This window comes from Labrus bergylta, chromosome 1, assembly GCF_963930695.1.
Source record: "Labrus bergylta chromosome 1, fLabBer1.1, whole genome shotgun sequence".
NCBI classification, from domain to species: domain Eukaryota; kingdom Metazoa; phylum Chordata; class Actinopteri; order Labriformes; family Labridae; genus Labrus; species Labrus bergylta.
In genome coordinates this window covers 16,947,718-16,973,206 of record NC_089195.1, presented here as the reverse complement: position 1 = coordinate 16,973,206, position 25,489 = coordinate 16,947,718, and the positions used below count along the sequence as shown (strand labels likewise).

The 25,489-nt window shown below is 40.4% G+C and overlaps 1 protein-coding gene across 13 annotated transcripts in view; it reads right to left on the bottom strand.

Moving 5' to 3' along the window:
* Nucleotides 1-551: 551 nt before the first annotated feature.
* cacna1ab (calcium channel, voltage-dependent, P/Q type, alpha 1A subunit, b) overlaps nt 552-25,489 on the bottom strand; it is a 125,333-nt gene continuing 100,395 nt past the window's right edge. For 4 of the 13 annotated variants that reach the window (XM_065955256.1, XM_065955269.1, XM_065955260.1 and 1 more), the window contains exons 41-47: nt 24,104-24,225; nt 23,703-23,838; nt 22,005-22,118; nt 18,442-18,477; nt 14,449-14,647; nt 12,757-12,995; nt 552-11,053 (exon numbers count right to left, since the gene is read on the bottom strand). In XM_065955256.1, coding sequence (XP_065811328.1) covers nt 10,334-11,053; nt 12,757-12,995; nt 14,449-14,647; nt 18,442-18,477; nt 22,005-22,118; nt 23,703-23,838; nt 24,104-24,225 — 1,566 coding nt within the window. In that variant the 3' untranslated portion in view covers nt 552-10,333. Of the gene's footprint in view, nt 11,054-12,756; nt 12,996-14,448; nt 14,648-18,441; nt 18,957-22,004; nt 22,119-23,702; nt 23,839-24,103; nt 24,226-25,489 lie in introns of those variants that run through there. The other 9 variants (XM_065955285.1, XM_065955291.1, XM_065955283.1 and 6 more) reach the window with 8 other exon arrangements.

Genomic DNA, 25,489 nt, shown 5'->3' with positions numbered 1-25,489 from the left:
TTGACTATTATTTTTACAAATTTACTTCGCCGAACTCAATCATTCTTTCTTCTAACCTGTCTCCAGACCCCATTCCAACTAAGCTGATTCAGGAAGTCTTTCCCTTAGTTAGCACTTCTTTATTCACAGTCATTTGAAGTAGCTGTAATTAAACCTTTTCTTAAAAAAACACATCTTGATTCAGGCATCTTAGCTAAATAGAGTATACTGTAGACCTATAAATCAGTTTCATTTGTTGTTGTTGCTCTTAATCTCCAACAAGGACATTTTTTCCTCACCACTGTTACTTTACTTAATGGTGCCAAGTACTTGGCTCATGATAGGTTAATGTTGGGTCGTTGTAAATAATATAACAAAGAGAAGTGTCTGGACCTACTGTATTTGTAAAGTGTCTTGAGATTGCATGTGTAATAAATAGGCACTTTACAAATAAATATTGATTGATCGATTTAAAAAAGTAATAATTATGATCTTCTTGTATTTGTTTAATCCAGTGTGTTACTGTTTCTGTGTGTCAATGGGTGCAAATAATAAGCAGACAGGAAAACAGGTAGAATGCATTCCTCTGGTTTATTCTGGTTCTTTAGGAAGAGTTCTGTTTGAAATTACAAAATGCACTGGTAGAAACTGCAGAGAAAGATAGAGAAAGAAACAGAGTGGGAGAAAGAGATGGTCAGGGAAGGAAAGAGGGAGAGAGAAAGAAGGGATTTCATAGCTGGAATAAACGGGAATAACATCACCAGATTCAGTTTCAGGCATCTCTTTACTCTCAAAGGGATTGTTTTTCATCAAGGAAAAAGTTTTGTATTCCTTCTCCCCCTTTTTTTAAATATTTTTTCTTCCTTTTGTAATGTTAGTTAAAGTGTTATCTATCCTTGTCCCCCCCACAGTTTACCCCCCGTGAAATAACTGGCAAATATAACAAACAAACATTCTTTGATTCATCACCAAAGTCATTTCCATTTTTTTATCAGGATGATTTTTTTTTAAAGTTTTTATTATATTTTTTTGGTCAAGTTTTTTGGCATTTTTTGTTTTTAAAAATAGAAGAAAAAAAAAAGAAACACATTGCTCTTAAAAACATCTATCTATATATATTTTTTACATAGCCTATATATACTTTTTTCTTTATATTTATTTTTTTTATTCCTGAAGTCGACTTGTTACCCCACATAGTGGCATGCACATTGCACATGCAAATCTGTAATTAAATACTTCTCTTTTATCTTAAATTGCCATGTATGTTTTATTTTTTTCTCCCCCCTCACTTGCTGAGTGAATCCTGTATGTTTTTCTACTGTGGCACTGGTTCGGTTTCTACTGGGTCGAGTTTATGATGATTTGCTTGGTGATGGAATGGATGGCTGGTAGTTGCTTCAGAGATAATCCCAAATGCATTTCTTCACCGACAACAATGTGATGCCTTGTGTGGGGATCTTATGAAATATTTAACCCCTTGCTGCTTCTTTTTTTTTAAAGTATGGTTGAATATTTTTCAAAATGGAATCCAGTTGAAGTGCAGGCAGAAATGGCACAATCTTTTGCTGACGTTTTAGAGAAAATGTGGCTTTAGCAAAACCAAAGCCAGTCCAATCACAGGCAACATTAATGAATCAATTGATTTCCCTGTGAAAAAAAACAACAACAAAAAAAAACAGATAAATGTCAAATCAGTGCTACAAAGGGTTACAAAAAAAGACAATAGAAATCGTACTTATTTCCTGATTTTGTTTCACATTGAGTTGTTTTGACGTGAGTTCACCAGAAAGACATAAGGACAAAACTTCTGAGAGCAACTTGTTTCTACTGGGTTGACGGTGATGAAAAAAACCCATTGTTGAGTCAAGGAGTAAGAAATAAATGCAGTGACTGATGGAAACGGAGAGAGGGGCCTTGAGGTTTGCTGTGGCGACACCAGGAGACAATCACCTTTGTCTCTAAGGAATCAGTTTTACTTTAAGTCAGCACAGAGAAGTAATGAGCACAACAAGTATCAGGGATAAAAGTTTTGATAACATGCACCAAATCCATAGTCATGCATCCATATGAATGGCATTATCACTGAGCAAGGAGTGTTAGCTTTAAGCTAGCAGCTGTGTTTCAAAAAATGACTAAATTAGGCTATTATTTTATGGTATAATTAATTTTAATTAGTGCATATATCATATTTATCATCTCTAAAATGTACATCAAGAGTTGTTTAAACACTCTGTATCTGCCTAGCCAGCACTAGACGAACAAAGTTATCATCTAGCTACCATTTAAAGCAGCTTAGGAGCCTGATCTTAATTTCATCAGGCAAACACAAGCTCTGCTTCAAAGCAATCCTACAAGTGCTGCATGTGTCAGTTTGCTAACAGTAAGCTGGATAACCCTATCATGCCTCAGTAGCTAACAGTTAGCTGCTTAACTCTTTAACCATCATGCATCAGTGGCTAATATTAAGCTTGAACTATCATGCCTTGAAAGCAATTCATTGCAAGTTTATGCTTTAAGTAATCAGCACTTTTTTTTAAAGATTGTTTTTCAGGGCTCTGCCTTTATTTTTAGATTGGAAAGGCATAGAGTGATAGGAAATGTGGGGAGAGAGCGTGGATGACTTGCACCTAATAGCATCTGGATTGGGGGCTGAACCCCAATCCAACGCAACAAGGCAAACCTTGTTCCACCAACAGGGCAAAGCCAGCACCCCTTAATCAGCAGTGTTTAAGGCAATACTATATCTGTATTTCTTTTTAAAAATAGTCTGAGCCCTTGCAGTTGGTAGTGCATTTATCAAATAAGTTCATATTAGGTCACATTAGTGCTTAGCTCAGTTGATGCTTCTTCAAACAAATTCATGAAAGTGGAACTCTGTGCGATTTGGAAGTTAGAAACTAGAGGGACCAGATGTAGGCTACTTTTTGTTGGGAACAGGTGTAGACCAAAAGAGCTGAAGAGCGCATCAGTATTTGACATTATTTAAAAGCCTCTATGAATGCTCAATGTTGCTCCATGTCTGCTGAACGCATCAGAAAATAACAGCACTTTGGCCGTCAAGCATTGGTATCTAACCATTAGCAGAGTAAAACTTTAATCCATCACGTCTCAATACCTAATTGTTTCTCTATTGTTAGTTTGTAAACAGGCTTTCTTTGGTTATTTGAGAAAACTTATCATTTTAAGCAACTAAATTATAGTTAACATTTTGTGCATTTAGCAACAGCACCTGTACGTGTCTTGAGATAACATTTGTTATAAATTGGCTCTATGCAAATGAAGAATGACTGATTGACTCGTAAATGGCAGAAAGTGTAGATAGCAACTAGCTGCCCATGAAACAGGTAGACTATACAGTACCAACTTTGGAGACGAAAATAACAAAGTGGCATAAACAATTGACATAAATTTGTCACATGGACACAGACAGACACAAGTCCATGTCAATGTCTATTTTGCTTTGTGTCTGTAGCCAACTGTTAGCCAGTTATGGTTTTTGGCAATTATTTGTGACTAGTTAACAGCCAGCAGTAGCTTTAGTTATTTTTAAATATAATAAATTTGGTATTTTTCCTTCTTTATTTGTACACAAGCTTTCTTTGTCTTGTGAATACATTTTGTTATTTGACAGAGCATATTATCAGGTGGAGGAAAGACTGATTTAAGTGCAGAAATGATCAAAAATATCATCCCTAATATTTGCTGAATTCATAAAGAACTGAATGTGCAGACAACGACAAATCCACATCATTTCAGAGTGACGTTCTCAGACAAAACACACCCACACATACTGGCATGGACTCATTCAACCTACGCTGCGTACAGAGACATGCTGTACACCTTGCATAAAGAGTGATAATGGTGAAAGCTAAATCCCACCACCTTGTGTTTATGAATGGTATTACATGAGGAATATGAGCAGAAAGAACATAATGTGACCATGCTGAAAATAAAAAATAAAACACAGCCAGAGGAGATGGAATTAATGAAGATGAACCCGTGAGTTTTTCAGAAAGTTTATGGATTATATACACAGGAATTACAGTCAAAATATACAACAGACGCAAGGAAGATAATGAGTGTGAGAAATGACAGAATTTTCTATCCCACCCTCTAAAAAAACCCCTCACCCATCCAGGCTTTTTTGAATGATCCCAGAAGGAGATAAGGAGTGAGTGAGTGAGGGAGGGAAGGGGATGAAGATGGGAATGAGGACATGAAAATCTTGATTGCGTGCACTGGGACCATCTCAGAGGGAGAAATCGTTGTGTCCTGTACAGTTTAAGGCACTGCGGGTTACCTACTGTAGCTGATGGTGTCAGGACACTTGCACATAAGAACACAGACGCATATAAAGAACACAGACACACACATCACACACACACACACACAAACCAAAATGTTTATAAATGGGATTGTAAATAAATATTTAAAACAAATCATTTTTAATGTATTGATTAAAATTATAATTTGTTGGTTCTAGGATTACGGACTGTCTTTGTCTGTTTGATTATGTGCTAAAAAACAAAACTCTTTAGTTGTTTACCATCTATTTTCACAATGTGACCTTTCTCTGTATAATTTGCAATTGGTACTAACAGTAACTTCTCCCTCCATTGTAATTTATAATTTGCAACTTGATATAATTGGTTATTAGTCAGGTTTGCTGTTATTCTTATTTCAAACTACAAGATGTACAATGTGTATTGAGCCTTTCGGGAACTTAAATTCCCTTTTGGTAAAAAAAGAAAAGGATTTAGAATTAAGAGAAAGCCTTATTTTTAAATTATAAATGGGTGTATTCCAGCAAAGTCCAAAAACAACTGGAAATGTATGAAGTGTACAAATATTGGCTTTTATTAAAAACTATTTGGATATTTTATTAACAACATGACTAAGTGTTTAAACATAAAAAAATAATTTGCCAGATTAATCAATAGTTAAAATATTCAGCTATAGCCCTAAATATGCTCATTCAGACCTCAGAACACTTGCAAACATGTACACTGACAAACTACCATACACACACAAACACACAGCATAAGCAGTAGTGTTCTCCTGTTGCAGCCCCCCTCAAAGTGTGACCATGTGTGGATCGAGTGACAATGATGAAATGTCTTCTGAGCATGAGGATGAGCCTGAAAAGTGGTCCAGTGCCACTGTGATATTGTGTGTTAAAATCACTACAACCTCTGCTGCTGCACTCCCTCCCACAATCCCCCCCGTCCATCCCATAAACGAACATTCTAATTATCAAAACCTCTCTCATTGCTTTTTGACCCACCCGCCTTTCCCTCCCTCCATCCCTGCCTTGCTCTCAACTCCCTACACACACGCATGCACACATCTAGTGCTGTACAAAGGGGAGACCACGGCGTGGCTTCAGCTACATAAGCACAACTTTTGGCAGCACAACTGTACATTAAAACCCACTGTGTACTTTTTTTTTTAAAGAGAGCCCTTAATAGTGTTTTTGTCGACACATTGCCTCAAGACTGACCCACTGACACAATTTCACAGCCGACTGAGTGGATGGGTTGGTTTGTCTTGTTAATTTTTCTTTTACCCCATTACATAGAGGGAAATTCAAAGAAACCCAGATTAGTTAGAGGTTTAGACTGATGGGTAAACATACAGAAAGCAGATTTGGAGAGAAGCCATGACTGAGAATAAATCTTGCAACACCCCTAAACCCCATTAAAAAAAAACCCTGCCAAACAAATATTAAGATAAAGAAAGAATTGTATCCACTCCTACTCCCCAATGGTAGTGTTCTCGGAAAAGCAAAAACACAACTTGATTTCACACAAGGGCATTGTTGTGCATTGTTTGGATCTGCTGTTACAATTCTGGACAAGCAAGTGGTGTTGTGGAGCCAAAATGGAGGTGGGTTTTTTCCTGCCAGTCAACACACTTGACCTTGTCAAGTGTTGGTGTGTCTGCAGGCTGCTGATGGGGAAGTGGAGGGGTCAGAGTGTGAAATATAAGTTAGTGACAGGAGGGGGTCTGGGTGGGGTTAACATATTGTCTGAACCCATGCCAGGTAAAACCATACAATAACTCAATGTGTGACCTGCTTTTTTTTTTATAGCTGATTCTTTTCTACATTTGCTAACTAGCTAGCTACCTAACTCTAGTTGGACCTGAGAAGTAAGCAAACTGCTTTGCACCTCTGTAAACCTCATACTACACCTTCTGAAATGTTACCCACGACATGTCTTGGATGGACACAATATGCAAAAGCTAACACTACTTAATAACATACAGCGAGTGCTCAAACTTTGGTGGATTGAGTGTCAAACAGGCAAAACTTCAGCTGGACTGTTCGCTGACAAGTGGTGCAGTCAAGGACATTCTCATTGAGAAGACCTGAAATCATCAGGTTTTTTGCTAGCTCTTTCGCATCGCTTTTTGTGAAGAATTGGTATAACGGGGGGGGGGAAAGCCAAGAGGCCTAGCTTGTTAGCAACATCAATAGTATCAACAATTAATATTCTCTCTGACTTGGTTCTTTATTTTTGGTTAACACAACAATCTTTTTGTTTGAAAGGGATTTTGAATAATCTAAACCCAGATTTGATAAGGAATCTTCATCATCTACATCAAGGCTAGCCTCATTGCTGTTGCCTCACAGGGCCCAGTCCTCAAATTACTGCTCGCAATATTTCTATGTTAACATGAGAGGCAGTTAGACTTGACTTTTAAGGCGTAGTTTGGTTGATCACAACAACTACAGAGTGTACATGGGGGGGGGGATAGGCGGGAGCGGCTAGAGGCGAGGAGATTTGCGTACTGATGACTATGACTGATACAGAAGGCACTGTGGCTCTGTAGGGGTTCCTGCCTAGCCTCTCTTGAGGGGAGGGGAGGGGAGAGCAGAAGGGTTTTGGGTGTGCGCCCCTCGACTTCTGTTGAACAAATTAACAACCAACAAAACAACCCCCCTGCTTTCCAAATCTTTACTACACTATGCTTAACAGCAGGACTGGAGGGAAAACATTTCAGGACAGGACAGAAAGATGTGTGTTTTGAGTGTGTGTGTGTGTGTGTGTGTGTGTGTGTGTGTGTGTGTGTGTGTGTGTGTGTGTGTGCGTGTGGGGGGGGGTCAGCTGGAAGTACTTGAATGAAAAAGGTTTTGTCGTGGGTGTGATGTCATGAGACGTGTGCAAACGTGGTGTCAATCTTCACATTTTCATAAATCAGAGTGCTTCTATATTATTATTCCCTTTTACAGCATTGCAGTTAATCCTCTGAAAGAATACTACGAGGACGCTTATGAGGTCTGCATAGTCAGAACACGTGGGCAAGGGTTCATTTTCTGGCTTGATCGACTGTGAAGAAAACAGTGCAAGGTTTCCAAGAGTATCTACTGTGTCATGAGCGGTATGCAAAATAAATAAATAAATCTTTGAAATTCTTATTATTAAAAACTTTGTTATCTATAACTAAATCTACTGTATTATACCTAGATGTATATGTAGTTTATCATCTATATTTATCTATACTTTATCTTCATGTCCTAGAGTTATTGAATATTCTATAATTGTCCCTCAAAAAAAGAAGGATGAAATAATTATTCCTCAGTGTTTCTGTCCTGTAATGCCTTTAGTGTTACTCTCTTGCAAGCTGAAATAACAGATGTCAAAGCAAATGGACAGAAAATAATTAAGATCGATGAGGAAAGAGAGGTCTGTGGATACTGAAGTGGCTTTTGGCAGAGGAGATTTCAGTTTGGCTACAACCTTGAATGACTGGATTGGTGATTTGGTGACTGTTCTCTGGTTATCCAGACCTGAGAGAGGGGGCTGGAGGGGGCCTTGGGGTCAGCATTGGCACAGACAGGCAAACAAAGGACGGACTGACAATCGGACAGATATGGCATCTCCAAGGCTACATCCAAGTTTCCTGACTAGGACTGGACTTCATGTATCTTCCAATGATGTAAGAGATAGTTATAAGCAGGGATCTCACTCCAGGTCTAGAAACCAGGATGTGGCCACGAGGCTGTCCTGTCGAGGGGGAAAGGCAGGCAGAATAATGTGTGTTGATAACTGCCCCCCAGGGGTTAAATAGGAGAACACCACCACATAATACTGACACCAACACGATACCACCAATACTGTGCTGTCAGGAATCAATCTCACTACAAAGCTACAGAACCTGACAGAGGGAAACATTGAGATTTGTTATTTTTTGGCTGCCAGTGGAAGAATTCATCCTTTGTAAAACAGGCTTGATTGAAATCTCTGCAGTATAAAACTCTTCCACTTCTCAATGTTCTGGTTTACCCTTTCCTCTGAGCCTGAATTCTTGATCTTTGGGTTGGTTTGACAAGAGTACTGACCCCATAAATCCTTGCAAGTCAAGTACCAAAGCTCCCCTGCCCTCCAACCTTCTGAATAGAGAGTGTATCTTAAGAGTTGCGTTACAACACGCAACCCTAACGATTGTTCCTATGCCACAATTGCACCAAATGTTGCAAGAAAGCATCAGGAACCCGGTAAACGTCATTGAACGGAGGGAGATCAAAATATAATGCATGTAAACAAAATGGACATAGCATACTTAAACCCCAAATAACATGACTACAAATCTACAGCAACATATCATCAATCATCATTTTCATCATCATCATTGTCATTGTCATTTTGCATTGACACTGATATCATTATTCATAAGACTATCATCATCAAAAATAATAAATCAAGTGTGGTAGAAGTCTGTCTCTCTCCTTACTCATTCTCCCTCGTGTTTCTCAAGAACAACAGGAAACTTAAATGTGGTCCTGCACTGTTCTTCGTTTTTTTTTTTTTAAACAAGTTATAGAAACTTTTGAACCGTGTTGGCAGAAAACAGACAAAATAGCCGAAAGTTAGAACTTCTTTTAGGTAAAAATTTAACCAAAATTCCATTTGAGATGTAAGAGAGAGAGAGAGAGTCTGAAAGAAGAGAACTTCTTTTGTAAACCTAAATTCAAAGTTTTCTATAAAGCCCCCAGGTCCCACCCACACTGGTTAGATTTCCTCTCTAGTATGTATTTAATCAATCATGCAGGTTTCCATCAAATTTTGGACTCAAAGATCAAAAAGATCAAAGGAGGCTGAGCAAATGCAACAGAAGAACCAAGCTCCAATGTCCAAGAAGAACAAGAAGGAGAAGTAATCAATAGAAGAAATACTGAAGAAATTAGTCTTTTCCCCATCCCTCCTTTCCTCTCCTCCGCCACATTCAACCTGTGTGATGTCATTTCCTGTCAGGTCATCCCTTGTTTTGCGACGAGTGGAGAAACAGAGAAGGAAGGAGTTTGACAAAGTGCCCAACTCCCTTCTCAAGTTACCTGAGCCCACCCTGTTCATAGCGCAATCAGCAGGAAGTGAAACAACACTGTGCCCTGCCCCATTCCACTACAACCACGACCAACACCGGACAGGAAGTGATGTCACACCAGTTCCGTCAGCATTGAGTGAGTCTTTAACAGTAAACAGAGATGATAAAACTCATCAAATATCAGCCAGCGCTGTGAATGGCTGGTTTTTGCAGTATAGGCGGAGCTTCCTGGTTCTGTCCCTTGGAAAGGAAAAAGGTTAGAGATAAAGTGGTTGTTCTCCCTTTTTTTCTTTTCATAGTTTGTCATGTAAAGTTTCATTGTTGTTCTTAACTGTTCAAGTTTGATTTTCTGGAGGCATAGCTTGGCATGTATGGGTAGGGGGCTCCTGGCTTTTGTTATATTTTTCTTTAAACACATCAGTCAAACAAGCAGAGTCAAAGTAGTGGACTCCATGTTCCAGCTCATTTTTAGGCTTTTAAATTTGCAGACTTGCCAGCTACAGACAGTAAACATCTGAAAATACTAACCCACAACACAACAGTCTGGGAGAAGTGCTTTTAGGCCTCGTAAACTGTGATAATCCCTAGGCATTTACATGCTACTCCCTCGCTTTGCTGTTCCCACGCCTCTCTCTTCCTCCTCTTGCAGCCCGTCCTTGCTGGTCAAGCATTGTATTCTGCGACGTGTAGTTCTGAGACCTGGAGAGGGAGCGTCAAACTGGGCCCAGCCCGCGCCTTTTAGTTGTCTTGGATTTGTCTTTTGTCCTTTTATCCATGTGCTGCTCCGTCACTAATTTGAGTCCTACACACAAACTGCAAAATCTGCAGCACCTTCACCCCCATCCCCTTTGCCCCTCCTCTGTTTAAGAGTCTTAGGGGGGAAGTTGGAGGGTCAGAGGGGTGTTCTACCCCCCAAAAAATGTCCCCCTACTTTACTTTACTAAAGACTACATGACCAAGGCCAGAGCACCAGAGGCTGCTATTCTTCTCTTTTTCTCCTGCCCATATCCCTTGCTCCCTGTGGTTGCTAGCACCAGTCATCCTCGTCTGTCTCACTGTAAGGTTCGTGCGGACCCTTGCGGGGCCCTCGGGCATGGGGAGGGCGGTGGTGCGGATGGGGAGGCACCCCAGGTGGCCCCCTACGATGTGGGGAAGGTGAGGATGAACGGTAGCCATTAGGCACCCTACGTGAATGTGGGTGAGGGGGTGGAGGGGGCCCGTGGCGGGCAGTCCTAGGCGAGCGTGGGTGTGGGTGAGGATTTCCTCCATGTGAGTGAGGGTTCCCATGGGATAGGCTTTGCTCATAGGCAGGGGGCTCATGGTGCCGCTCATACTCATAGTCGCGTTCATAGAAGGGCCCATCACCCTCCATACTGTCTCCTGGCAGAGGTCCACTCCACCGGCCTCTGTGGGGGGATCTGGGCGAGCCATGGAGGGGTGACTGGTGCCTCGGAGAGCGTGGTGAACCGTGCCGGGATGAGGAACCCCCGTGGTGTGGAGAAGCCTGTCTTGATGCAGGTCTGTGGTGGTAGCCTATGTCATGGTCTGGTGGGGAGAAGTGTCGGGGGGAGGGAGAGCGCAGTCGACCAGGCCCTGGGGGGCCATAGCTTGGTTTGCGGACGGCAGGGGAGTAGGTGACATGTGGACGGGGGACAGCAGGGGTCTGGGGAAGCTGGCGACGGCCTCTTCTCGGAGTGCTGGTCCCCGAGGTCGAAGGGACTGGGCTGCCGCTGACCGAACTACTGCCCTACAGCAAAATGTAAACAAGGAAAATCAAAATGCACCACAACGACACCAGAGACCAGAATACAGTAAAGAGGTGGTGAAGAGACAGAGACAGAAAGATAGAGAAGAGATAAACACCATTTAAAATCATTTAAAATGACAGTGATGGGGCAAAAAATTTACACCAAGAAGCCAAATGTCACATTGAAGAATAATGAAAAGAGAGAAAAACAGTGGAAAAGGAAAAAGGATAAAAGAAAAAAAGGGAAAAAAAGAAATCGAAATCCATAAGTTGGTGCTTAGATTTGTGTGATTTTGTACTTGGTACAGTGGAACAGTTGCTCTAGAGGATAGAAATGTCAAGGGTTATGGCTCACTTCACAAAATCAATTAGTTGTCACCTTTTTGAAAACTGACCAGTTTCTTAGAACTATTTTGGATAAGATTGTTGACAACCTACTCTACTGTGTTTCATATACTAAGAATTGTTGAACTAGGTATGAGATCAAGCAGCAGTTTTCAAATGGTGAGACACACCTTCCCTGGGGACATTAATCATCCAAGATTGGTGACCAAGCCATGGGAGTTTTTTGATAGAACGCTACAGGAACAAAATTGTACTTGTAGAGCAGTACTATGGACTTGACCGAAGTGTCACTTGTCCACTTTTGGCTGTCTGTGTAGACTAAGGCCCATAATTTTTATTTTAATGTGGACTATGGATCATTAATTGTTAAATAATTTAAGGTTAAAGTAGCCCACAGTTGAATTGTTAATGTGAGAGAATGTTACACTGAGGGTGATAAAGATAGTAAAAAGAGACAAACAACATTCAAACAACTTTAAAAAAAGAAAGATCTCTGAGATATAAAATAATTATTAAAAGACAAAGATGTTTTAAAAAGATAAAAATGAAGAATAAATGTTAAAAGATGTTTAAGAGGTGAGTCTAAGAAGTTTTTGGGGGAGGGGGACCTGTGTTTTTCCAACAACATGAAAACCTCTGATATAATTTATCATTGCCAGCACTGAAGTACCCACAACGATAGTACAGAACATGGTCTGGGATAATAGAGCTTAAAACCCAAATATTGATGAAATTGTGTACTGCTGAATTAATGTCTTTAAATCTATAGGGAATCTGTCAAATTTGTATTTATTTGGCCACATTTTAACGTGAAGTGACAGATATGAGGAAGGACGAGTTTATCGTATTAATACTTTTTTCCTTTCAGGATCTAAATGTCTGGAATTCATGTGTGAAAGGGTCTTCAAAGATTTTCCAGATTCCCATTGCTGATACAATTGGAACACAGCTCCATTTACCAGTCACGTTAGAACTGATAAAGCCTTTTGGATTGTAGGCAAACATCTTCAAAAGTCCTATTGCCCTATGAATATAACTTTGAAGCTACCATGACTTAGAAGATCGAGAACCTTCACAGACAACACAGTAGAATGACATTGTGCACAGGGTACTCTGTTGACCATTGACATTATAATAATAATATAATAATAGTATTTGATATTCTCAGTCTGCGCATGACATGGCAGCAAAATAAGGCCATTTTGTGCATACGGTAAATTAAGTGAAAGGTTTTGTAAAAAAGGAATGCTACACCTATGGAAAGAGCAAGAAAATAACAAAAAATAGCATACTGGACATTCCTAGGAAGCTGTCCCCTATTTTATGTTTTTTTAAACTCAGTGGAGTTTGAAGCCCACCTGTCTGTGTCCTCGTCCATCGGGCCCCTCACTTGGTGACCTGGACCAGTGGCGATCATGGGGATGCCTATGGGAGTAGTCGTGGCGGTCTGGGCCATAGCGTTCCTTGTCAACAGAGCTGTGATGGTGGTGGTGGTGATGGTGATGATGACGATCCTTGGTCCGGCCACGGTCCCGCTCGCGCTCCTTAGGTGGAAGGTCGCCTGACTGCGTAGTAGTGCTGAGGTCTGTGCCCAGGCCTAGCAAGGAGATGTCTCAGTTTACATTTGTAGACACAAGACATCTTGTTACTTTGTTCGGATATGTGCTCCCCGAGTTACAGACATACTTCTTTACAACATCACCAACATATTTCTGTAGTGGATAAACCATTCTTCTACATGGGAAAGTTAATTTAAAAAGGATTTAGATTAAAATATCTACAAAATAATCTACTACATATGTGCAGTCAAACATAGAGAAAAGAAAACGTATTGAAAACACCATCATTACTTCAGAGTCCAGGAGGCAGACAAGCGTCTTCTCAACCAAATAAGAGGGCTCTCAAATAATAAAGGGGATTTAGAGTTTAACAGTGGCAGCTTAGTTGCATTAGTTACACAGCTCAAGCATGCAATTTGCAATCACAATTAGTTATGGAGTGGGCTATCTGTTGGCAGAATGTTCCTTGTGTTGTTCAAGGACTTCTTTGTGCCAAGACTTGAGTTACATAAAATGTGGTGAATACTGTCATGCTCTTTTAGCTTTATAAGTGAACAGATTGTTCATAAATGCCTCAGCAATTGTTTTTGAGTTTGTGTTGTTGTTCATTTTAGGCTTACATAAAATATAGTACAACATTACCATCCACTCATGAGGAAAAGCCTATGTGGTGTTTAAAGGTGTCATCTGGCTTCCTTGATATGGATATGTAAAAACAAATTATGGAGTGTTTCCTCATAGTTTTACCCAAGGGAAGCATATATAAAGTGAAGAGAATTGGTCCAAGCACCGAACCTGGTGGAACTCCATGGCTAACTAGTGTGCAGAGAGAACTTATCATGTACATGTATAACTGAGAACAATCTGATAAATTGGACTTAAATTAACTTCCTGTAATGCCAAGTAAGAATTGGCATTACACTTACAAAGCTCATAATGGTCAGACACCATCTTATCTTAAAGAGCTATTAGTGCCGTACTACCCCTCTAGAACATTCTGCTCCCAGAATGCTTATGGTACCTACAGTCTCTATGTATTATGGGAGGTAGAGCCATGAGTTATCAGGCCCATGTCCTTTGGAATCATCTACCAGTCAGGAGTTGGCGTTATACAATAGAGACTGATTGATACTGCAAATTGATTAACCCATGAGACACTTAAGGGCACAGTCCAGGGGGTTTAAAGCACAGGTTATCCAGGATCAGTAATATGACTAAATTTGAGTGTTGCATAATGTAATTCTACATGCTAATTGAAACATAAAAAGTGCAAGTGAAAGGTGGTTTCTGTCATTGGGTTGTATGGACTCTTGCCACTGAATGATGCTAAATATGCACTTTCTATGAAAAAGCTACCAGAAGCTGCTGAGCTCACAATTATATAATACAGTTCAACATATGTGACACATCATGATATCTACAGCTGTTAAATGTCATAACTTACATGTACATTAAATGTGGTATAAGTTCACTATGACACAAGTGGCTCACCCGTGTCTGCATCGGTGTATCGGGTCAGGGAGCGCTGCGAGGCACGATGACTCCTATCTCTGTGCCTGCGTCCTCCGTGACGACCCTCTTCAGACACCACTCTCTCCAGGGAGTAGTCGTCCAGCCTCACGCCCCGGCCTGTGCGCCCATGGACCAGGCTGGAGGTGGAGCGATGCATTGGACTTGTGTCAGTAATGGTCTGCGAGGACAGAAGGGAAGAGCAAGAGAGAAAGTACAGAAGGGGAAATGAGCAGAAAGGAGATAAGAGAAAAAAATAGAGGTAAAGAAAGAAAGAAAGGGAGAAAGAAAGACAGAGGAGATTTAACGTGAGATTGAATGCATCCTGACTTCTGGAGTCTATGTTCAGTTCCATGTTAAGTTCACGCTGCAAATATTGGTTCAGATTATGTATTCAATGAGTATATGTGCCGACTAAATGACAATATCTGACTTGGGTCAAATAGCAGAACCAAAGAAAACTCTTGTTTAGGAAAATTCTTTTTTAAATGAACACTTTGGCTCTTCTTTTGTCCTGTGACCTTTACCCATCAAATCTGAAACAAATCAGTTATATGACTTCTAAGCACTATTTGACCCATCTTAAATTGCGTTTTAACTTATAGTCTTTGAATTCAAGTAGCTTGAACCATAGCACCTTAAATCCCAAACTACTAAGCTGTTGACAAGCGCTTGAATATCATGCTGCTTTACCAAAACATGGTGGAGTAAAGCAGATAGAGAAATGTAAACAGGGAGCCGACAGAAAGAGGGAGAAAAGAGGCAGAGGGACAGAGAGCAAGCATGGACGGTTATAAAAAACCATGCCTCACATGCACAAGGCACAATAGTTGACTTGACTTTTCCAGATGGCAGCCATATTTAATTGTGACACTCAGGGCAGAAAGCCATTTTCTTTCCATTGTGAAGCTGGAACAGGGAGTGTTTAACACACTGTCATTCATTCATTGATTAAAAAAAATTAAAAAAATTAAAAAAAATTGCTAGTTTGAACAGATTAAAAATAAATTATATAGCGGTAAAGACTTTTCCTAAGAATTTGAATTAAGTTTTTTAATCTCTTATCTTGTCAATCACAAAAATGTCATAATCATATATTCTTGTCCAAAGAATGCTTGTCTTGGTCAAACAACAGTTTAAAAATTCACAAAAAGCGGCATAAAGTTCACACAACAGCTTTAAATGTTGCAGATTGACAGACTTGATGTCATATTACGCAGATACATGGCATATCTAAGTAAATGCTTGCTAGATTGAACAAACTTTTATTTGCTCACATATTGAATACATCATTTTTCTCAATCATTTATAATCTGGTATTAAGTTGTAACTATTGGGTTTCTGTTCACTTAGAGTGCCCTACTACATTAAAGCTACTTTGTACCTTCCATGTTGTTTCTTTGTGACTTATTACCTCTTGATCATGCCCAAATAATGACCTCCCAACTAGGAAATTGGACCATCCAACATGCATGTGAATGTAGAGTAATCAAACATGACTGCCATGTGGATGATGTAAATTTACGTTCCATGAATTAAGAGCCTGGTCAAAATGCTCTACAAGAACCCAATTGAAAAATCTTGCAGATTATTATTTAAAAATCCTTCAATGCTCTCAGGATCATTTAGATGATCTCAAACACATTGACATTTATTCAGATGCAAATCAGGGGGCGAAAGGAAACTGGAAGTCTGGATATGATCTGGATTTTCTTGCTGGGTTCATAATTTGGCTCTTCTGACCAGGATAGGATCCTGCTGACAATCTAAACCCAGAACAAAAGGCCTCATCACCCTGATGAGAAAGCACACTACTGCCTGTAAGTAGCAGGCTGGACAACATCACTCACCAGAGAGGAGCTGCACAACACACAGACGGCTGTCTGTACACTCTTTAACAGTTTAAGACAAGCCATGCATGCCCTCTGGGTAGCCGGCAGCATTTTACCATGAAGCATACACTTATTATAGTGACACACTCACACACATACAGTCCAACTTTACAACCCATTTCACAAGTCACTGTTAAGGCAGCACTCTTCCTTGTTTCCCTTGGTTTCTTTCCTGTTGATCACATAAATGGCAAGACTCAGCTCTGCCATGTCATGCATGACTATTGACATGCCGAAGCTGCCCAATACCCTGCATACGGGCCAAAAGATGCACATCAGGCCAGTCCATGCTTTTCGTCACACACTGTTGACTCGGTCTGCGGCAATGCAGCAGACTGAAATGCACATTAAAACACAAACATAGAAACACACTTCCACACACGCTGCAAAACAGCTGAACTCCAAGGGAAAGTCGTAACAAAGAACAAACGATGAAAAGCAGAGGGGACCTCAACACGAGCAGACACGGGAGGGAAAGACAGATAGAGAGGGGGAAAAGAGAAAGAGCTCATAGGATAGATAGAAAAAAGGGGAACCAAAGTATATTTAAATTGTGAAATTTAGGTCACAGTTGGTTTTGAAGAGCTTGGAGTACCACGTGGGTGGGCTTTACTGCATCAACTCTTCTCAGATGGTTACTCTTTTGATTTGCAGAAAATGAATTTCATTTATCGGCCTCACAAATGTCCACATATAAAAACATATGTGCCCGCTTTAAATATTGCAACAATGAAATATGTTCACTTTCTTCTCTGGAAATCAGAATAAATTGTATTAGCCAAGCATGTCTTTGCATTTGTTACTTTCAGTGTATTTACATATTTAGTCTGAGGACTTTCAACAGACTGGGTGTGCAGTTTCAGGTTTCCTTTGTGTTTCAAAAATGAATTTAGTTGAATAAAGATCTATACATGTATCTAACTCTGATTATGTGTCTCAAGAAAGTGCAATGGGGGAGGTTTGTCAGGAATTATATTGACATTTTTTTCAATAAGCCTGAGCCCAACGGTTCTGTCACACCCATTAACCCAATTGATGGAAATTTATTGATTGCCTATTGATAATATAATGACAAACACAAACTTTGAAGATCGATATTATAACAAGGATCATTTATGATGATGCTCTAAATACTAGGTAACCAAGATTTTTTTAAACTCTTCTAAATAGCTTCCTTTTACTTGTTGTTGTGGATGCCATTGTTGCGGGGGAGTTGCTCCGTTGCCTGTCAGTAGGCTTCTTAAAGCCAGCCAATTAGAAGAGTGTAGGCTCAATTGGAGAATGGCCGAAAGGTACATTAATGAGAACAGCTTCTTTCGGACAGAGGTTACATTGATTACAAATTGGATGAATAAAGGATGGCTGAGTTTTGAATCAAGAAAGTACTTCAGAGGAATCCCAGAATAAAATCAAGATTTGATGCCTGTTTCAACAGCTATTTATAACTTCTATCTCGATAGGGTGCATTGTCCTTTCTAAACCTTACTTTGAAATAAGTACTTTTGTCACTAAAGTTGTGTCATTGTTTGGTTGCACCACATAAGGTTCATCCGTTAACACATGACAATTAGATGTAATTAGAAATTACGTTCAAACTAGTTAATGTGTTGAGCCTACACATAGCTGGTGTAACTTGCTGGAAAATCAGTGCTAAATGGCAAATAAGTAGTGTTGGTAATTCTGAATAGTCCCTTAGACAGTGGCAACGCCAGATATTTTTTTTTGCTGGTGCTATGGGGTTGCTCAACTTTTCAGAGAGGGTGCTCTGAGATTTAGGGTTCCTAATGCCAGTTAACAGTTTAATTTCTACTGCAGCGCTAGCTACAGCGCCCCCTAGCACCTCCCTGGTGCCGCACATGCATTTAGAGCGTGAGAAATTAAGATGACTACTGAGATAGCAACTGTCACCTTCCTTGCTGTATTATGGATGTTCAAACCCACCCACATGGCAACTTACACGAGTTAGAAAGAACCGTCAACTACATTTTGGTGCAGATCAAGTTTGAAGATAGTTGAAAGAGTGATAGAGGAATTTATAGAAGAGGGGAAGAGAAAGGAGATCTAGGGAGAGAGAGGTACATACACTGAGGTTATTTCCGCGAGGCCTGTGTCTCCTCCGCTGCAGAGCAGGCAAACACAGAGATGATACGTAGAGCAGAGCAGTGTAGCACACACACACACGCATAGAGCATAGGCCCGACATAGCATAGCCGCCAGGACAAGAAGAGGACAGAGGAAGAGAGCCAGGGAATAAAAGAACGAAGATATGAGGACAGGAGGAGGAATAAGGAGAGGAAAAAATATATTTTAGATGATTAGAAGTACAGAGATGAAATAGAGGAAGGACACATATACAAAAAGGGGAAGTGAAGATGAAGAGAAGGATAAACATAGACGAAGAGGGTGGAAAAGGAGGTAGTAAAAGGACAGAGAGAGGAGAAAGAGGGAGAACCGAGTTAATTCAGAGGCCAATGCACACACAGAAGAGTGAGGTGGGTGTGCCAGTGAGCAAGAGGGGACAGAGGACAATTTAAGATACGCAATGCATGTGCATCCATACACACTCATACACACACTTACCGAAACAGCATGAGCTCTCTGTAAGGCAGAGCAGTGTTAGAAGGCAGTAAGTAACAGAGTCCCGACACACATATAAAGTGTACACCCAAAACATAAATACACGTTACACACACACACACACACACACACACACAGGCACCCAGATCATTCTCTAAACTCATTTGGAGTTATTATCTAACTACATTAACAAATCTTGTTTTTAGTATCAGATAACTATATTGATTCTATAAACACTAAGCTTTTTTCCAAGACTTTTACCTAAAAGTCAGAGAGAAATCTACAGGCACCTAACGGGGCTCAGATAGTTTGTTTAAATCAACAAAGACTAATTTCCTTCGGTTTGTGATAAGCTAGCACTTATCACCAGGCAATAGGTGTTCCTTTCTCTTGAACATAATTTAACATGTTCTCATTTAGGCCCTTTTCCTCTGACAGTGGGAGGCTCAAACACTATTATGTGAATTTTACTCATGAATTTCAGTTTGCTTTTTACTTCTGCCATAAAGTGGTCATTATTTGTTAAAATTATACCTCAGAAGAAAACATTTTAGTAACATACATTTCTCTATGCCGCATAGATTATTTTCTGCAATTAACCAAGATCCTATGGAAAAACTCGATTAGGGTCTGTGTAACCAAACTGCAGTTTTTGCGCTGGCAGTGACTGTTTTCTAAACAAAAACCAATAAACTTTAGAATCTTCAGTGCCCTAAGTGCAAAAACTCCCATGGCCTTTTTTTGTCCCTGCACTTGCAGCACTCACAGTTTAAAAAAAACAAAAAAACATTTGGAACACTGCCACTTGTCAATGTCACCTCTCCCTCAGCGGCTAATCAAAATCCGGATGAGGTGGGACTCCAGATATCAACTAATATCAAAGAAACTAGGCTATATCTAGAAACTTATCCTTTACCTTGCACGGTTTATCTCTTGCACACAGCCCATTTTTTTTAGAGGGTACAATTTCCAGGTCTAGAGTCAATGCCAGAACACCTTCCCTTTTACATCTTCTATGTAACATTTCCTTGACAGAAAGCCGATACTAAGCATTTGGAACATTCAAAACAGACTTCACTGTCACTGGTGAGCAAACAGAAGTGCTGCAAGACAACTTTAAGATATAGTAAACGTAAGCCGGTGAGGAACGCTCTGAAATTGGGGTCGTAGGTGCCGCCAGCGCAAAAAAGGACATTAGAGGACACAGGCCACTTTCTCTTACAGATTAACACGGTGATTCTAAACACCAGGTTGGCCTAATACATTATGTAACTCTCTGTAGCACTTGGTAAAAATATAAGCAGAGCCCTTCCCAACATGTATCAAAAGGGAAAACTGATTGTTCCCTTGTACATTTGAAAAGACAGGCATACAAACAGGGTAAAGTAAATATTAGCCTACTGTGAGTTGTGGAGAGTTAAGCATTTTACTCTATTGTACAGATTATTGAATTCAAAATACTACAATCACTTCAGTATTAATGTAAAATGATAACTATTAGCCTGAACATGAACGCATTTCAATCAGCAGCATATGTACACAGGCATGGAACTTTAGCCCTGTAGTACAGTATATTAAGAGTTTAGATTATGAAACTAAGTGGATGAGTCAAAATAACATCAGAGAATGAATAAAGTTTCAAATCATTAACTACCCACCCTTAAACCACTTTGGTTTACAATATAGTGTTAACTATATTCCATATTTTCAATTATCAACAGCACCCGCTGCATAAACGTGAAACCTAAAGGACTAAAAAACTATCGTTTATTGTCCTGACACCTGCTATACTCGTCCCACACTCTTTCTACCTCGTCTTCTTAATGTTCATACACTCCATGGAGTTACCAACATACCAAAGTGAGAGCCACATGACACAATGCAGTGACATGTTTGAGTATGACTTAATGCAACGGTGTGTGTTTGTGAATGTGTGTGTAACTGTATCCAGGGGCTTCATGGGAACGCTCATGTCATACTTATTAGTTTTTGAACATTTTAGTTGTAAATTTCAACCTTTCTATTGTCAGGTTTTTTCAAAAGAATTGTGCGAGTGTATTACTGAGACATACAGAAAGCACTTTGAGTGGCTACAAATCTGAAGTGAAACCAGGTCTCTTTAATCATATGGGGAGCACATTTTAGAACCAATAAATCAGTTGCAAATTCTGAAGTGGCACTTCATTGCCATTTTGTTTTTTGAAGCCAGAAGTGATCATACTTTGACAAGTGATGGGGAACAAGGGACTTTTCATTTACTCGACTCAATGACTGAACGTCCTTTAAAATAATAGGTTAAATTACGTGACGCTAGATATGTTAGCTAGTTCCAGTGCCGTTGTTAGCTATTCAACTTTTCCTTGCTAACTCACCCACAAAAACACATATGCCACAGCAGCTGCTGGGCACAACATACTATCAAATAAACTTACTAAATACAATTAATGTGTAAACTGCAGTTTATGTACCTTTTTTGGATATTTTCCATCCAAGCAAATATTACCTCTGGCCACAGTTAGCACAGGACAGACACACCAAGGATTGAATGGATATGGAAAAGAGTGGTGAAGGTGGAAAGCTACAAGGTACTCTGCAAATAAAGTTCTTCTAGATATGAATTTTTAAGCATATCTAGTACGCTCTGCTCCAGCGCTGGCATGCAGTTTTTCTTGGAGCTCTGCAGGGTGGGAGTGAAGGAGGTGGAGGGATGGTGGCGGAAGGGAGAGGAAGGGAGACAAACTGGGAAGTCCAGACAGAAGAAGCTGAATCTAAAGAAAGTCTCACAGCCTCTTTGCATCCTGTCAAACATTTTGTAGATGGTGAAACGTGTTTCTCATGCAAAAAAAAAAAAAAAAATGTCAGCTAGAAATGCCCCCCCCCCTAAAAACCAATAGATATGTTTTTGTTTAAACATATCTTTTACATTGTTGCTTGGTATCAAACAAGAAGCATATTTAAATATTTCAGACTTCTCTGTTTGGGATGCAAATAGAGACTTTTCAAATTGGCTTCTGCTGTCCTTGCTAACAGGCATAGTGATGATGGTGAGTGTGGTATGAAGGTGCTCACTTGGTTGTCTGCAGAGAGGCGGGGCATGGAGAGGGTCCGCCCATGCCCATCCATAGGGTGATAGGGCTCAGTGTCGGAGTACCCGTCCCGCCCCATCTCCCTCATCTCTACCGTCTGTAAAACACAACGAGAGGGGGCGTGACCACTGCCAGCTGAGAATGGGGCTCTGACAGGGGGGAGGCGTTGACTAGTAATGGGAAGCATTGACTGAGGTGTGAGGTTAAATAAACTCTCCAAGAAGCTGATCATGTTTTTGTTACTTTCATGCACATAAGACTAAAATTCCTTAATCCTAAAAGCAACATGTTTAAATAAACTGTTGCAACCTTTCTCTGTTTAAATATTGCCTTTGAGTCTCTGAGACTCGTATTTATAAGAGTAGTTCAGTAGTTTTAAATCTTTAAAATCATAGCGTGATAGTCTATTATCACTTCAACTGTTCATAATGGAGCCAGACCAATATGTCTTTAGAAAGTTTAGCCGATATGGGCCTATCAAAGACACATCAGTGTCAAGTTGGAAATTTCCATGAGTTTTGTTGGTGGAAAACATCTGGATGATTTACAAATTGTGTGAACTAGTAGCTCGTCCAGCAGAGGGTGCTCCGACGCCATCCTCTCTGCACTGTCTACTGCAAATGTAACGGAGCATCACAGAGGGTCTGCACTAAAATTTACAATGTTTAATTTTATAACACACTCTATAAAAATGTTCTTTATTAGAAACCAGCCTTTGGGTTAACTTTTCTCAGTCATATTGGGGCAAAACATGTCCATACTAAAAGAGGAGGTCAGGCTCTAATGTAAAATGCAGCTTCGAATTTGACTTCTCACTCTGAATTTTTTATTTTTTATTTTTTTGTCAGTACATGGTTCAATTTCAATAATTAGTTATGGGATTGAAGAGAGAGATGAGGGGCTAGGGGTATCCAGACAGACAAGTGAAAAGGAAGGGGCAGTGAGTAGGAGACACAATTTCTCCCAAATCCAAGCCTTTGACCAGAGAGGAGGATGTAAGGACCACAAGAGTACGAGAGATGTGGACTTCAAGCAGGAAGATGGTGAAAGGGACAGAGAAGCGGGTTTGAAAAGAAAAGAGCTCATAGGACAGAGAGATACTACAGTCTTGTAAATCTGAAGTAACAGCACCAACATCCAGCGATTCACATTTGGACCTCAACAACTACTTTTTTGGAGATTGCAACAACCTTGGTAAGAGCGACGATGGAGTAAAAGTTGTTCACAACAAGGACACTCAAACAGATCATTCAGGCGAAGCTCTCAATCCCTTCACTTCATATCAGTGATAAGAAAGTGGATTAAGTTCTGCCAATTTCGTATGTGTTTTATGATAAAAGAATCCAGTCGTCATCTTTTACACCTGAAATTCCCATCCAACCACTTCTGAGGTTAGATGTGAATGAGAGAAGATTATTTGAAACAAAAGACTTACCTGAAGGAGAAGGAATATTTGAGTTCTCCTTTCCCCCGTCACTTTAAATACCCAGTTCTTAATTTCAACCTTTTTTTTTGCCCCCCCAGTGCTACAGCAGGAATCACGAGGACTGTTCCTCACAGTGAATTTAATAATTCCAGCTGATTCAACATATTGGCCTCATTGACTAGGGATTACACTCAGCCACTTCTGGATTTTTGTGTGTAACAAAGGTGACAGCATATATGTTTGTGCTCATACTACCTGCGGATTGTGACGGTTGTCATGGAGATCTTCGGGGTAGGGTCTATCTGGGCTCCAGTTCCCCGTCTTTTGGAACATTTCCTGGGCTTTTGCTGTCACCCACGACTGGCTCTCAGTCATGCCCCCCTCAGGAGGTCTGGCACACAAACACACAAGTCAGGTCAAAGATAAGCAAGGCCTGCTACTTAAGAAATTCTTAGTTGACTAATACGTATTGGAAATCTTTTAACAAACAAGTAGGCTACCTGACTTTATTGGAACGAAAATGTCAAAATAATCCTAATGTAATAATGATGGGTTCTTAGATTTTCCATCCTGAATGCAGATCTTTGTTTCCTTTTGTCCCATGTATTTCAATCCATTTCATGTAGGTGCCCGGTCCGCCGCTGCAGACTACTCACATGCTGTTGAGGTTGTCTGGTTGGGTGCTGGGGAGGCCGTTCAGTCCTTGGCCCCCCTGGCCGTCCATGCCCCCTCCCTCAGAGGGTGGCTCCATGCGCTGAAACATTAATGGCGTTCGGTTCTGTGTGAGATACACGACATGGCCTGCAGGCTGGTATCAGGCACACTCAGGGGGCAGACACAGGACACAAACACAGGATGCACTCGCAGCATGCACCCACACGGGGGCACCATCGGCAAGCACATGGCTGTGGGTATCCAAGGTAAGGTTCCCTGCTAGAGCACTGATCTGAGATGGGCTTACCGCACTGAACAGGTGTGACCATGTTTAAGAGAACTCTGAACAGGTGTGACCATGTTTAAGAGAACTCTTAAATTATTTGACCATGGCATCTTTTTGGGTGAACGTTCAGGGAGGTAACGATGATCTCAGATCAGTGTCAAAGAGGAACTTCTACCTTTGGCATTAGGTCTTAAATCACAGGTATTAGACCAAACTACCACACCCATGAAACACATAATCAAAAAAGTATTCTACTCAAAATAATCATCAAACAATCTTCATTTAGGAAGATTTTTTGAGTGATATGTCATTTTGTGAGAATAAGACATCTAATCCTGAACCAGTAGAGTAAAGGGGTCAGAGGTCAGACAGCTTCTCCCCCTGGAATCCTGGGTAATGGAGTCCTCTCGAGGGTTGTGGAAAAGGGGTTGGTTCATGACAGCAACAGCCGGTGTTTAGTCCCTCCATAGACTAGAAGCTAAATGCTGAATACTGAGTGAGTGCAGATGGATGGAGGCCTGTTCAGAAACAGATACACATCCACATCTCCTCTGACACATCAGAATGAACTTTTGGACAGTAAGCTTGACTGGCTACAAGGATAATTGATCATTAGAAGGACTGCTTATATACCTGGGCAAGTTGGGAATAGAAATGTTAAAGTTGCACTTGAAGTTCAAGTCTTTAAATCTTACATGACAGATTTATCTTTATGCATGAGTTTATCTGGTTTCAGAAGGCGGTGTAAACAAATGCTGCCTTTTAAAGCCTGTGGGAAGTTTGTCAAACCTTGTCTATGGTAAATGGTTTCAGTTGGCACTGGCTAGCTTAAGTGATGCCTCCTGAGAAACTAAAACCGTTTAGATCGGTGAAAACGTGAACACCAAACATTGAACAAAGATGGCGGCTTTATATGTTTCAGCTGTGGCTTATGTCCAAACGAATGGTCCTGTGATTTACTGATTACATACAAAGTCACTGGTCACAGGAATCTCCACTCAACATCCCAACAGCCAACCAAACAGCAGATAGACAAACAGACAGATTTGAGAACAGAGATGGGAGAGAATGATGTTTGGTTAGAGCAACTTGGTGACAATCA